The following is a 9,393-nucleotide window of genomic DNA, read 5'->3' on the forward strand; positions in this document are numbered from 1 at the left end:
GTATTTGCACGTTAAAAAAAGATTCCGAGAGGCTGAATCACTTTGCCAAACGCGCCCGGTGGAAATGGTCGAGCCAGACTTCAGGCTCTGAAGCTATTAACTGCTCGCAGGAGGCCCTGGTCTTGGTTTCTCCGTCCAGTTTTGATAAAGAGAACCCTCCAAAATCTCTACCCAGGAGATGCGCCCCTCGATTCCCAGCGGGGGCGGGGCCGGCCCCTCCCCGAGGCATGTGCGCATGCGCGGGCCGACCAGCCGCCAGGGGCGGGGCAACGTGGGCGCCGCTCTAGCCGGCGCGGCGCAGTCGCCCGCGTGTCGCTGGTGATGACGCACGTCCGAGTTGGTGGGAGAGGAACATGGCGGCGCCCATGGAGGTAGCGGTGTGTACAGATTCGTCGGCCCAGCTCTGGAGCTGCGTCGTGTGGGAGCTGCACTCGGGCGCCAACCTGCTCACGTACCGCGGTGGCCAGGCTGGGCCCCGTGGCCTGGCGCTGCTCAATGGCGAGTACCTGCTGGCGGCGCAGCTGGGCAAGAACTACATCAGCGCCTGGGAGCTGCAGCGGAAGGTGTGGCGGCGCACGCCGGGGCCCGGTCTCCGCTGGGGGGTTGCGCGAGGCGCCCGAGACGGGTCGGTGGGGGAGGCACGCACCCCGAACTGGGTGGAAGGGTGGGGAGTCTCAGTGAGGGTGCTGTGCGCATGCGCGGGCCTGGGGGCTTTTTTAGAGAGGGAAGACGCGCGCCCCGGGGCTGGTGGGGTCGGTGAGGGCGCACGCGAGAAGTGTGCGCCGTGGCTTGGGGAGTGAGGGGCGGGTCTCCGGTAGCAGGCCAGGCGCTCGCCCACATAAATAAGTGGGGTGGTGGAGGGGCCCTTAGGCCGACTGTGCATGAAAGGGCGGGAAATTCAAAGGGAGAGTTTGCACTTGAGTTTCTGTGGGTGTCGTGGGTTTGGAAAATGAAACTCTGAGGCTCGGGGAGCCCCTAGAAAGGGCAGCCCAGGAGACTCTTGCATTTGCCCTCCCTCAAAAGACCCTACTCTTCGTCATCTGACCTCTCGGTGTCTCCTCTTCGAGCGACTCCAGAACGCAGTCCCCCGAGCTAGCTGCTCGCTGCCTCTTTCCACCGGCTGGCATCTCTTGGGGCAGACTGTGCTCGACCTTTGCCTTGTGTGGTCCACACATAACTTAGAAAGTTTTCCCATTTTAAAGATTTAAAACCTGAGGTTCAGGGTTGCAGGTGCTACCTTAGACATTTGGGGAACAAGCCAACTGGCCTTTGGGCTCTTTGGCCCCCACCGCCCTCCTGGACCCTCTGTGCTTTGCCCACCCCCCTGCCCAAAGAGACTCGCTGGCCCCCCACCCAGATGGAGCACCATCCTGCTTTTCTCTGAAAATCCACAGACTTCCACTTCCAGCCTGCAGAGCCTCGGCTGGAGCGAACGTTTCTTTGCTGGACTGTGGGTTTGTTCAAACCACTCGCGTCCCAGTTCCTCTTTCTGCTTTTCTCGGACTTAACCAGCTTCCTGGGCGCCCCTCCCACTCTCCTCACTGCCCTCCGGCTCCCAAGTTCTATGTGAAGGTCAGAGACTTCCTATGTCCTCTTAGGATCAGCTCCAGCAGAAGATCATGTGCCCTGGGCCTGTCACCTGTCTGACCACGTCACCCAATGGGCTCTATGTGCTGGCGGGCATTGCAGAAAGCATATACTTATGGGAGGTAAGTAAGCATGAGAGCATAGAGCCAGGGGCGTGTGGTTTGGCCTTTGAGCCACTGGATTAGATCACCAACAGCGTTGTCACCAGCATTGGTTGTGTCTGTGGGGAGCCATGCCTCACCTCCAACGCAGACAAAAAGTGGGCGTAACCACGTCGAGTCCTGCCTGACCCTGTCCGGGGCTGCAGAACGAAAATGGCCTTGGCGCGTCCGCCAGCCATCGGCCAAGGGAACTGAGTTCTCTGAAGCAGACATAGGAAGGGCTCTGACAGCTCACCTCGGGGCTTGTCAACTGTGGTCCTGTGCCTGGTGCTTGGGCACGGAGGGGGAAGCCGAGGCGGAGAGGTTACCCACCGTGATGCAAAGCCTTGCCCTGGTCACCGTCAGCCTGGAGCAGGGAGCGTGGCAAACCCACGGCCTTGGCCTGATGGTGTGTGTCTTAGGGCTTACCCTTCTCGATGGGGGACAGTCACGGTACCCCGTGGCAGGTGGTGTTGCTGGGTGGCCCTGGACCTCCAGTCCTCATCCCTGGAGAATTCCTGACCAGTGTGGGCTCTGACCACAAGGGGGCACCCCATGCAGCCAGCCAGAGGCAGGAGCTCAGGCCCAGGCCTTCCAGCCCCCTCCATAAGGCGCCACCCTTGACCTCTCCCCAGCTCTTAAAGTGGGCAGGGGGCTAGGGACCCTTAAAATGAGGGCTGTGGGTGAACCACTGTGCGTCTGTGTCCAAGTTTTTCTCGTCTGAGGAAACTGGGTGTTGAATTTGGAGCCACCTTACCCTAGAGTGACTTCAGCTGAACTGATTATACCTGCAGAGCTCATGTATTCAAGTGAGATCTTAGGTTCCAGGGGTTGGGATGTGAACGTATTTATTTGGGGGATGCAATTCAACCCGCAGCAGCATCTGCGCTCCCCTGCCCCCATGCCACAGCCCCTCCCAGGCGTTCTGTGATGGGCTCACCTCTCTCTGCCACTTCGCCTCCCTCTTCTGTAGACCGAGCTTGTTTTCCTGCTGCTTTTGGGTCTCCCCTCCTGCAGGTTCCACCGCAAGGGGCGTCCCCACCCCCGTCCTTCCCCCAGACCACGTGGCGTGGCCGTGCTTGAAGCCCCTCACAGCCAGCCCAGAAGGCTGTGACAGAGTCCCTTGAGGAGCCGCCCGTTTGCGGGTCCTGTGTCCAGCTGCTCCCTCGCCAGCCTTGTCACTCTGGCCTACACCTTCCCTGGGGGCTGTGTCGCACACCCCTCCTCCCTGCGGTGCTCCCCTGCGGTGCTCCCCTGCGAGCTGGCGGCCGGGGACTGGGAGCTGCGCCCGGTTCCTGCCCCGACCTGGTGTGCGCTCCCACCCCCAGGTTTCCACGGGGAACCTCCTGGTCATCCTGAGCCGCCACTACCAGGATGTGTCCTGCCTGCAGTTCACAGGGGACAGCAGCCACTTCCTGTCAGGGGGCAAGGACTGCCTGGTGCTGGTGTGGAGCCTGTGCAGGTAGCGCCCTGACCCTTCCAGCTCACGCCCTGCTGTGCCACACGCGGTCTGCAGCCCGTAGCTAGGGAGCGCAGGGAGCCTGCTCTGCAGAAGGCGGTGCCAAGGTCCCAGGGGCTGGTGTGAGGTGGACTGGGGCGATGGGTCCGTGCTGGGGTCCGTGGGGCGCCATCCCAGGATTTTCCTTGGGCGGACGGCCCGGTGGCCGTGTGGAGGCAGGTGGGGCGCCAGGCGTGGCCCTCCCTGAGCCCGCTGCCCCCACAGCGTGCTGCAGGCAGACCTCTCCAGGACCCCGTGCCCCCGGCATGTCTGGTCCCGCCACACCCTCCCCATCACAGACTTGCACTGCGGCTTCGGGGGGCCCCTGGCCCGGGTGGCCACAGCCTCGCTGGACCAGACGGTGAAGGTAGGCCCTCCCCGCCCCGTGGATCTGCGAGCTGGGCTCTGGTGGCCGGCTGGTTCTCGGCTCACGTGAGCCAGTGAATCACCTCTCCCAGGCCGGCAGCTCCAGCCCCCGATGCTTCCGGCCTCAAGGACGTCCAGAGGATGGACGTTCGGGCCTGAGTTGGCTCGGAAATCCCCACTGGCTGCCCGCACCCGGCGGCTCCCTGGCTAAGCCGCAGGTCTTTGTCTGTGGCAGGGTGGGGAGGAGTCCAGGGCTGGCAGCAGCTCCAGGTGGAGGTGGTGAGGGGTCCCAGGCATGAGAACCGAGCCGCCTCAGGAAGGCCATGGTTCCCAGCTCCCAGACCCCCGGTGATAGCGCCCGTCCAGGCTTCCGTGGGGCCCAGGGTCTCGCACTCAGGCTGCCCGGCTCAGAGCAGCACCCGTGCCCCACCGGGATCCTGCTGGTGCCCGTGGAGCACCCACCCCACACTCCGCCCGCCCCTAGCTGTGGGAGGTCTCCTCGGGTGAGCTGCTGCTGTCCGTGCTCTTTGACGTGGGAGTCGTGGCCGTGACCATGGATCTGGCCGAGCATCACATGTTCTGTGGTGGCAGTGACGGCTCCATCTTCCAGGTTGATCTCTGCACCTGGGTGAGTGGTAGGCGCCTGGGCCCATGGTTGGAGGCTTGGGGGCGGGTGGGACACCAGGGTCATCCTCCAAAGGCCCTGGGACTGTCCATTCTCCCCCCCAGTCCAGGTTCTGGGGACCCTGGGGCCGAGGTGCCACCGTGTCCCTCTGGTCACTGGCCCCTTGGCCCCGCAGCCCGGGCAGAGAGAGAAGAGCTTCCAGCCGGAACAGGACAGTGGGAAGGTGTTCAGAGGCCACAGGTGCGGGGACTGATGGGAGCAGAGGAGGGGCCCCGTCTCGCTCCAGGGGCTGGGAGTCATTTGCACCGCCCTTTCCTGGGCCTGTGTCCCCAGGAACCAGGTGACTTGCCTGTCCGTGTCCACTGACGGCAGCGTGCTGCTTTCCGGCTCACACGATGAGACGGTACGCCTTTGGGACGTCCAGAGCAAACAGTGTATCAGGACGGTGACCCTGAAAGGTGGGACTGGTGGCAGGCCAAGGTTTGGGGGCGGAGGCGGAGGCGGAGGCGGAGAGGCTGCGGAGGCGGCCGCTTGGCTTTGTCTGCGGCCCAGCCCCTGGGCCGGGCGCTGGGAGGCAGGCCTGGCGAGGGGAGGCGGTGGGGGGCACTGCTGGACAGGGGCCGGGTCGGAGGAGCAGCGGGAGCTGGGCCCACCTGACCAGCCGCCCGGCCCCACAGGTCCCGTGACCAACGCCTCCATCATGCTGGCCCCGGTCAGCATGCTGAGCTCGGACTTCAGGCCCAGCCTGCCGCTGCCACACTTCAACAGACACCTGCTGGGCGCTGAGCACGGGGACGAGCAGCACCGCGGGGGCCTCACGCTGCGCCTGGGTCTCCACCAACAGGTAGCCCCGCGGCAGGGCCCCGGCTCGGCCTCTGCAGGGAGGCTCTGCGTCCCCTTGGTCTTGGTCCTGGGTGGGGCCTTCCACAGATGTCCTCCATGGGGCAGCCCCCCTCTGACCGCCTGGCCGAGCCCAACCTAGCGGCCAGCACCGAACCTCAGAAGGCACCGGAACTTTTCAGAGTGCAAGCCACGCGTGTGACTAGGGGTACCGCGCGTCCAGCCCCTTCACAGGGCAGTAGGCGGCGCTCGGGCCTCTGGTGCCGCTGGGCTCCCCTTGCTTGGACGGCAGAGCAGACGGCAGGGGCCAGCCCCACACACCAGTCCTCGTCCCCTAGAGCCTCTTGATCCTAGTTTCTGCACATCCCCCAGGCCCAGCCCCAATCCCACACCTGTGGCATGGCCCGAGCATCCTGCCCCCTGGGCCTTTTGGGGCGCACCCCTGCAGCAAGCAGCGGATTTGAGGTGATGGAGTCCGTCGCTTCCTGTGTGGGGTTGAAGCTGCATCCCCCTCAGAAACGTTACCCCTCGCCGGGCCTCTGGTGACGGGTTTGGAGCCTTAATCTCGCCATCCATGAGCAGGCGTCAGGGTGGTGCCGCCCTCGCCATTGGGGCGAGTGAGCGGCGCAGTGGCCTCCACGTCGCTGACGCGGCCTCTTCCATTGCAGGGCACGGAGCCCAGCTACCTGGAGCGGGCCGAGCGCCTGCACGCGGTACTGTGCAGCACGATGGAGAAGGTGGGCGGGGCGCAGCCTGGGCGGGGGTCGTGGGGGCGGGCCTGGGCGGGGCGCGGGGAGGAGCCCCGCTGAGCCCCCGCCCCTCCCCAGAGCGTGCTGGGCGGCCAGGACCAGCTGCGGATCCGCGTGACTGAGCTGGAGGACGAGGTGCAGAACCTGCGTAAGATCAACCGCGACCTGTTTGACTTCTCCACCCATATCATCACCCGGCCATCCAAGTGAACACGGGCACCCGGACCTCCGGGTCCCCGCCCGCGGCCAGGCCGAACGGGCACTGGGCCAAACCTCAGTTCCATCCATCGGCACCCAGCAGACCCGCCCCCGGGCCGGCGGCCGGAGCTCACCTTCCGCCACTTCGCATCGGGTCGTGCCGCGCGGCTGTCGCGTTCCATTGGTGCTGTTCTTTTTTAACAAAAGACCTAAAGCCTGTCCACTTTGGGCCTCGTTTGTGCCGAGGGCTGTACCAAGCCCAGCCTGGGCCCCAGGACCATCATGCTGGCCATCAGCCCAACCGCTGAGAACCCGGTGCTGAGGAGCTGTGGTTATCAGATGTCCCAGATGCTTGTTTGTCACACTAGTGCCTTTGCAGGAAGGACCCTGAAGGCCAGGCCATCCTCCATGGGAGGGGACTGGGGAAGGGGCAGCCTCAGCTGCACCCTGAGGTCACCAGGGGTGGCAGTGATTTGGGGAGAGCAGTGGTCACACCAGCCCTGTCCTGATGGCCATCATGGGTTAAGGCGGGCTCTGGGGCTATGGCCAGTTCTGGGCTGGAGTCCCCTGGAGAGACATGCACCCAGGCTACTTGACCACAGCATTCTTGTAAGCGTCAAGGGCCCAAGAAAGGCCAGGTGCCCCCCACTGCCCTGAGGACACTGCCAGCCACCAGTCAGCACCTGGAGCTCAGCCCAGACGCGTGGGTCCCAAGGTTGCCCTGGGAACTTTCCAGAAAGCTACCCCAACTTGCTTAATGATCCAGAAAACCGTGTGATTTGGCAGGCGCTGTCGTAACTGCCACCACCAGCCAGCAGCCAGCAGCCAGCGCTGCATTCATGCTTTTAAGCTAATTTGTGTACTGGGCTCTGGCTTCAGCAATGGGTGGCCCGGCCACACTGCAGCAGGATGCTGGAGGATGGCACTGGGGCCACCCTCTGTACCCACCCCTGTGGGCCCTGGCCCCTCCCCCCAGAGCTCATTTGCAGTGGTACTTGGGGTCTGTCCTGTCAGTGCCAGGGGAGGGGTCCTGCTGGCTCATGAGGGTCACGTCATACGCACTCAGGGTCAGGTGCCTCTGCCGGGCCACCACGTCCCAGCCTGCCCTGCCCTCTGCCGTCCCCTGGGAAGGAGACGGGCTGACTCCGGGCTGGCTACTCTGCCCAAGTCTGCGTCTGGTCAGCCCCAGACGAACTGGCAGGTCGCCATGAGATGTCCTGACAATCCCGGCCTCCGCCGGGCAACCTCCCTGAGGTAGTGGCTGATTCCCCACGTATTCCCAGGGCCAAAGCTCCCCCTCAGCGCCACCCTTGTTTTTGGGGTGCCCTGGGCAGGGAAGGAGAATCCCATGTTCTGACTCAGGCCTGAAGGGGTGTGGGGGGCATCAATATGCAAACAGAGTCCACGTCCACACTGTCCACACTGCCTGTTCAGTGTTGATTCGGAAAGTCACCTTTCTGCAGGTCGTGGTGAGAGGGCTCAAAGGGTTTGACCAGCCTGCCATGCCCCTTGCAGACAACACGGGGGTGGGCCTGTTGACCTCCCCACCCTGCCTGAAGTTCCCATGAAGTGTCGGGTGAGCCAGGCCCAGCTCTGAGACTCAGTTTCCTTCTAAAAAGGGTTGTCCCCACTCCTGAGCCTGTAAGGGCCCTTGCAGAGCTTGTGTCCAGCTGGTGTTCGGCAGGCAGGTGGGTGACAGCCCGCAGGAAATGTGTTCTTGTCATCTAGTCTATGAGAATCAATGTGCATGCCCCTCAGCCCAATCTAGCCCTGAGTCCAGGGCCATCACTGCTGGGCAGAGATGCCAACAACCCCTTGATACAGGCGACTCCTGTGTATCGGCAGTTGCTATGCCACAGCGAGATGCCACCTCACCTGCCAGGAAAGCAAGTGTCTAAGTGGAGGTAGAGAAACCAGCCCCTTGTGTGTTGCTGTGGGCCAGCCGCAGTGGCAAATAATCTGATGGTTCCTCAGAAACTCAAGCATCGTGTGACCCAGCAGTCCCACTTCTGGTTGATGGACGCCCAGAAGGACCAGAAGCAGAGATTTGAGGCCTTTGCACACCTGTGTTCACAGCCGCGTTTGCTCAGTGGCCAGAAGGTGAGCGCTGCCCGTGTCCACCCACAGCGGATGGAAAAACAACGTGGTCCTTCCAGACAGTGGGATGTTACTGAGCCTTAAAAAGGACAGACATCCTGATATCTGCTACAACGTGGGTGACGCTTGAGGATATACTCATAAGAAAAGCCACAAAAGGTCAACGTGTGTTGACCGCCGAGGACACTATAACCCAGGACCAAGGCAGATGAGGAGCTTCCTGGTGTGGCGGTGGCCTCAGGCAGGGAAGGGCCCGGAATCCGGGACCCTTAGGGACCTCCTGGTCCTGGGATGCTTGGTCAGGTGACTGGATGAGATGAGATCCTTGTCACCTGGAGCCCAGCCTCCCAGCCCTCATTATGGTCGCCTCAAATTTCAATCCTTAATGCTGGCTGGCACTTGGCATTGTTTAATGGCGGATTCTCCTGTCTCTAACGCTGGCTCCAAAAGAATGTTTGTGTGTGAGCCAAACAAGTGCAGATCCGTCCCAGCGTCAGAGCTGGAACGTTCCGTGAGGGGCGACTGCCCTCGTGTTCTCCGACCCCTCCCCAGGGAGGACGGGATGAGAGTACTCCCTGCGGGGTGCTCATGGAGCACCTGCTGCATGCGTGGGGCACAGGGACCTGGGGCGGAAGGGAGGCCCCAAGAATGCGGGAAGGCTTGGGGGTTGGTAGACAGCAGGGAGCTACAGAAGGTTCTGGAGCAGTGGAGGGCGATGGAACCAAGGGTCGTTGTCTGAGCAGTTACTCAAGCAACAAGCAATGTCAGTGTCCCTACTGTGCATAAGCCCTGGAGACAGCAGTTACCGACCCCCGTCCCCTCCCAGGGTTGAGTGGGTGCGATGGCCAGTAACTAATGAATAAATGACCAGGTGGCAGCACACGGTGGTGTTAATGGGGGCGGGGGGGTGCTCACGTGCGATGCGGGTGCCCTGCACCTTTCTGGGAGACAAGCAGGGGACGTTTCTCAGAGCAGGGTGTTGGGGGCTGGGAGGGTGATGAGTTCTCTGGTCTCAGTCGCTGCCCCCAGCTAGAGGGAGGGAGCTCTGTCCTCCAGCTTTTCCGCAGACACCGCCTCGGTGTCCCCAGGGTGCGCGAGAGCACACTCAGGTGGGTCGATGTGAGTGCACACTGCTTGCTGGAGGCGGGACGTGCTGCTGTGTGACCGTGGAGGCAAATCCTGAGCCTTCCTGGGCCTCAGTTTCCCTGACTGAACGATGGGCCACATTCCCAGGCTGGAGGGAGCAGGGTGAGTGTGTGGGCAGTTTTTGACCCCAATCTCCCTGGTGTCAAG

At 63.0% G+C, this 9,393-nt stretch overlaps 2 protein-coding genes across 2 annotated transcripts in view; both read left to right on the top strand.

Moving 5' to 3' along the window:
* Window positions 1–298: 298 nt before the first annotated feature.
* On the top strand, window positions 299–6,226 carry WDR18 (WD repeat domain 18). Its single transcript, XM_006904042.3, has 10 exons — window positions 299–563; window positions 1,599–1,709; window positions 3,056–3,189; window positions 3,451–3,592; window positions 4,076–4,219; window positions 4,392–4,456; window positions 4,550–4,674; window positions 4,894–5,060; window positions 5,725–5,793; window positions 5,884–6,226. The coding sequence occupies exons 1-10, from the start codon at window positions 354–356 to the stop codon at window positions 6,013–6,015; spliced, it is 1,299 nt and encodes a 432-aa protein (XP_006904104.1). The 5' UTR covers window positions 299–353; the 3' UTR covers window positions 6,016–6,226.
* A 1,739-nt stretch (window positions 6,227–7,965) lies between these two features.
* GRIN3B (glutamate ionotropic receptor NMDA type subunit 3B) overlaps window positions 7,966–9,393 on the top strand; it is a 9,105-nt gene continuing 7,677 nt past the window's right edge. Inside the window, 1 exon segment of the mRNA XM_025042190.1 lies at window positions 7,966–8,103. Coding sequence (XP_024897958.1) covers window positions 7,966–8,103 — 138 coding nt within the window.

Source organism: Pteropus alecto, unplaced genomic scaffold, assembly GCF_000325575.1.
Source record: "Pteropus alecto unplaced genomic scaffold, ASM32557v1 scaffold30, whole genome shotgun sequence".
In the NCBI taxonomy this organism is placed as follows: domain Eukaryota; kingdom Metazoa; phylum Chordata; class Mammalia; order Chiroptera; family Pteropodidae; genus Pteropus; species Pteropus alecto.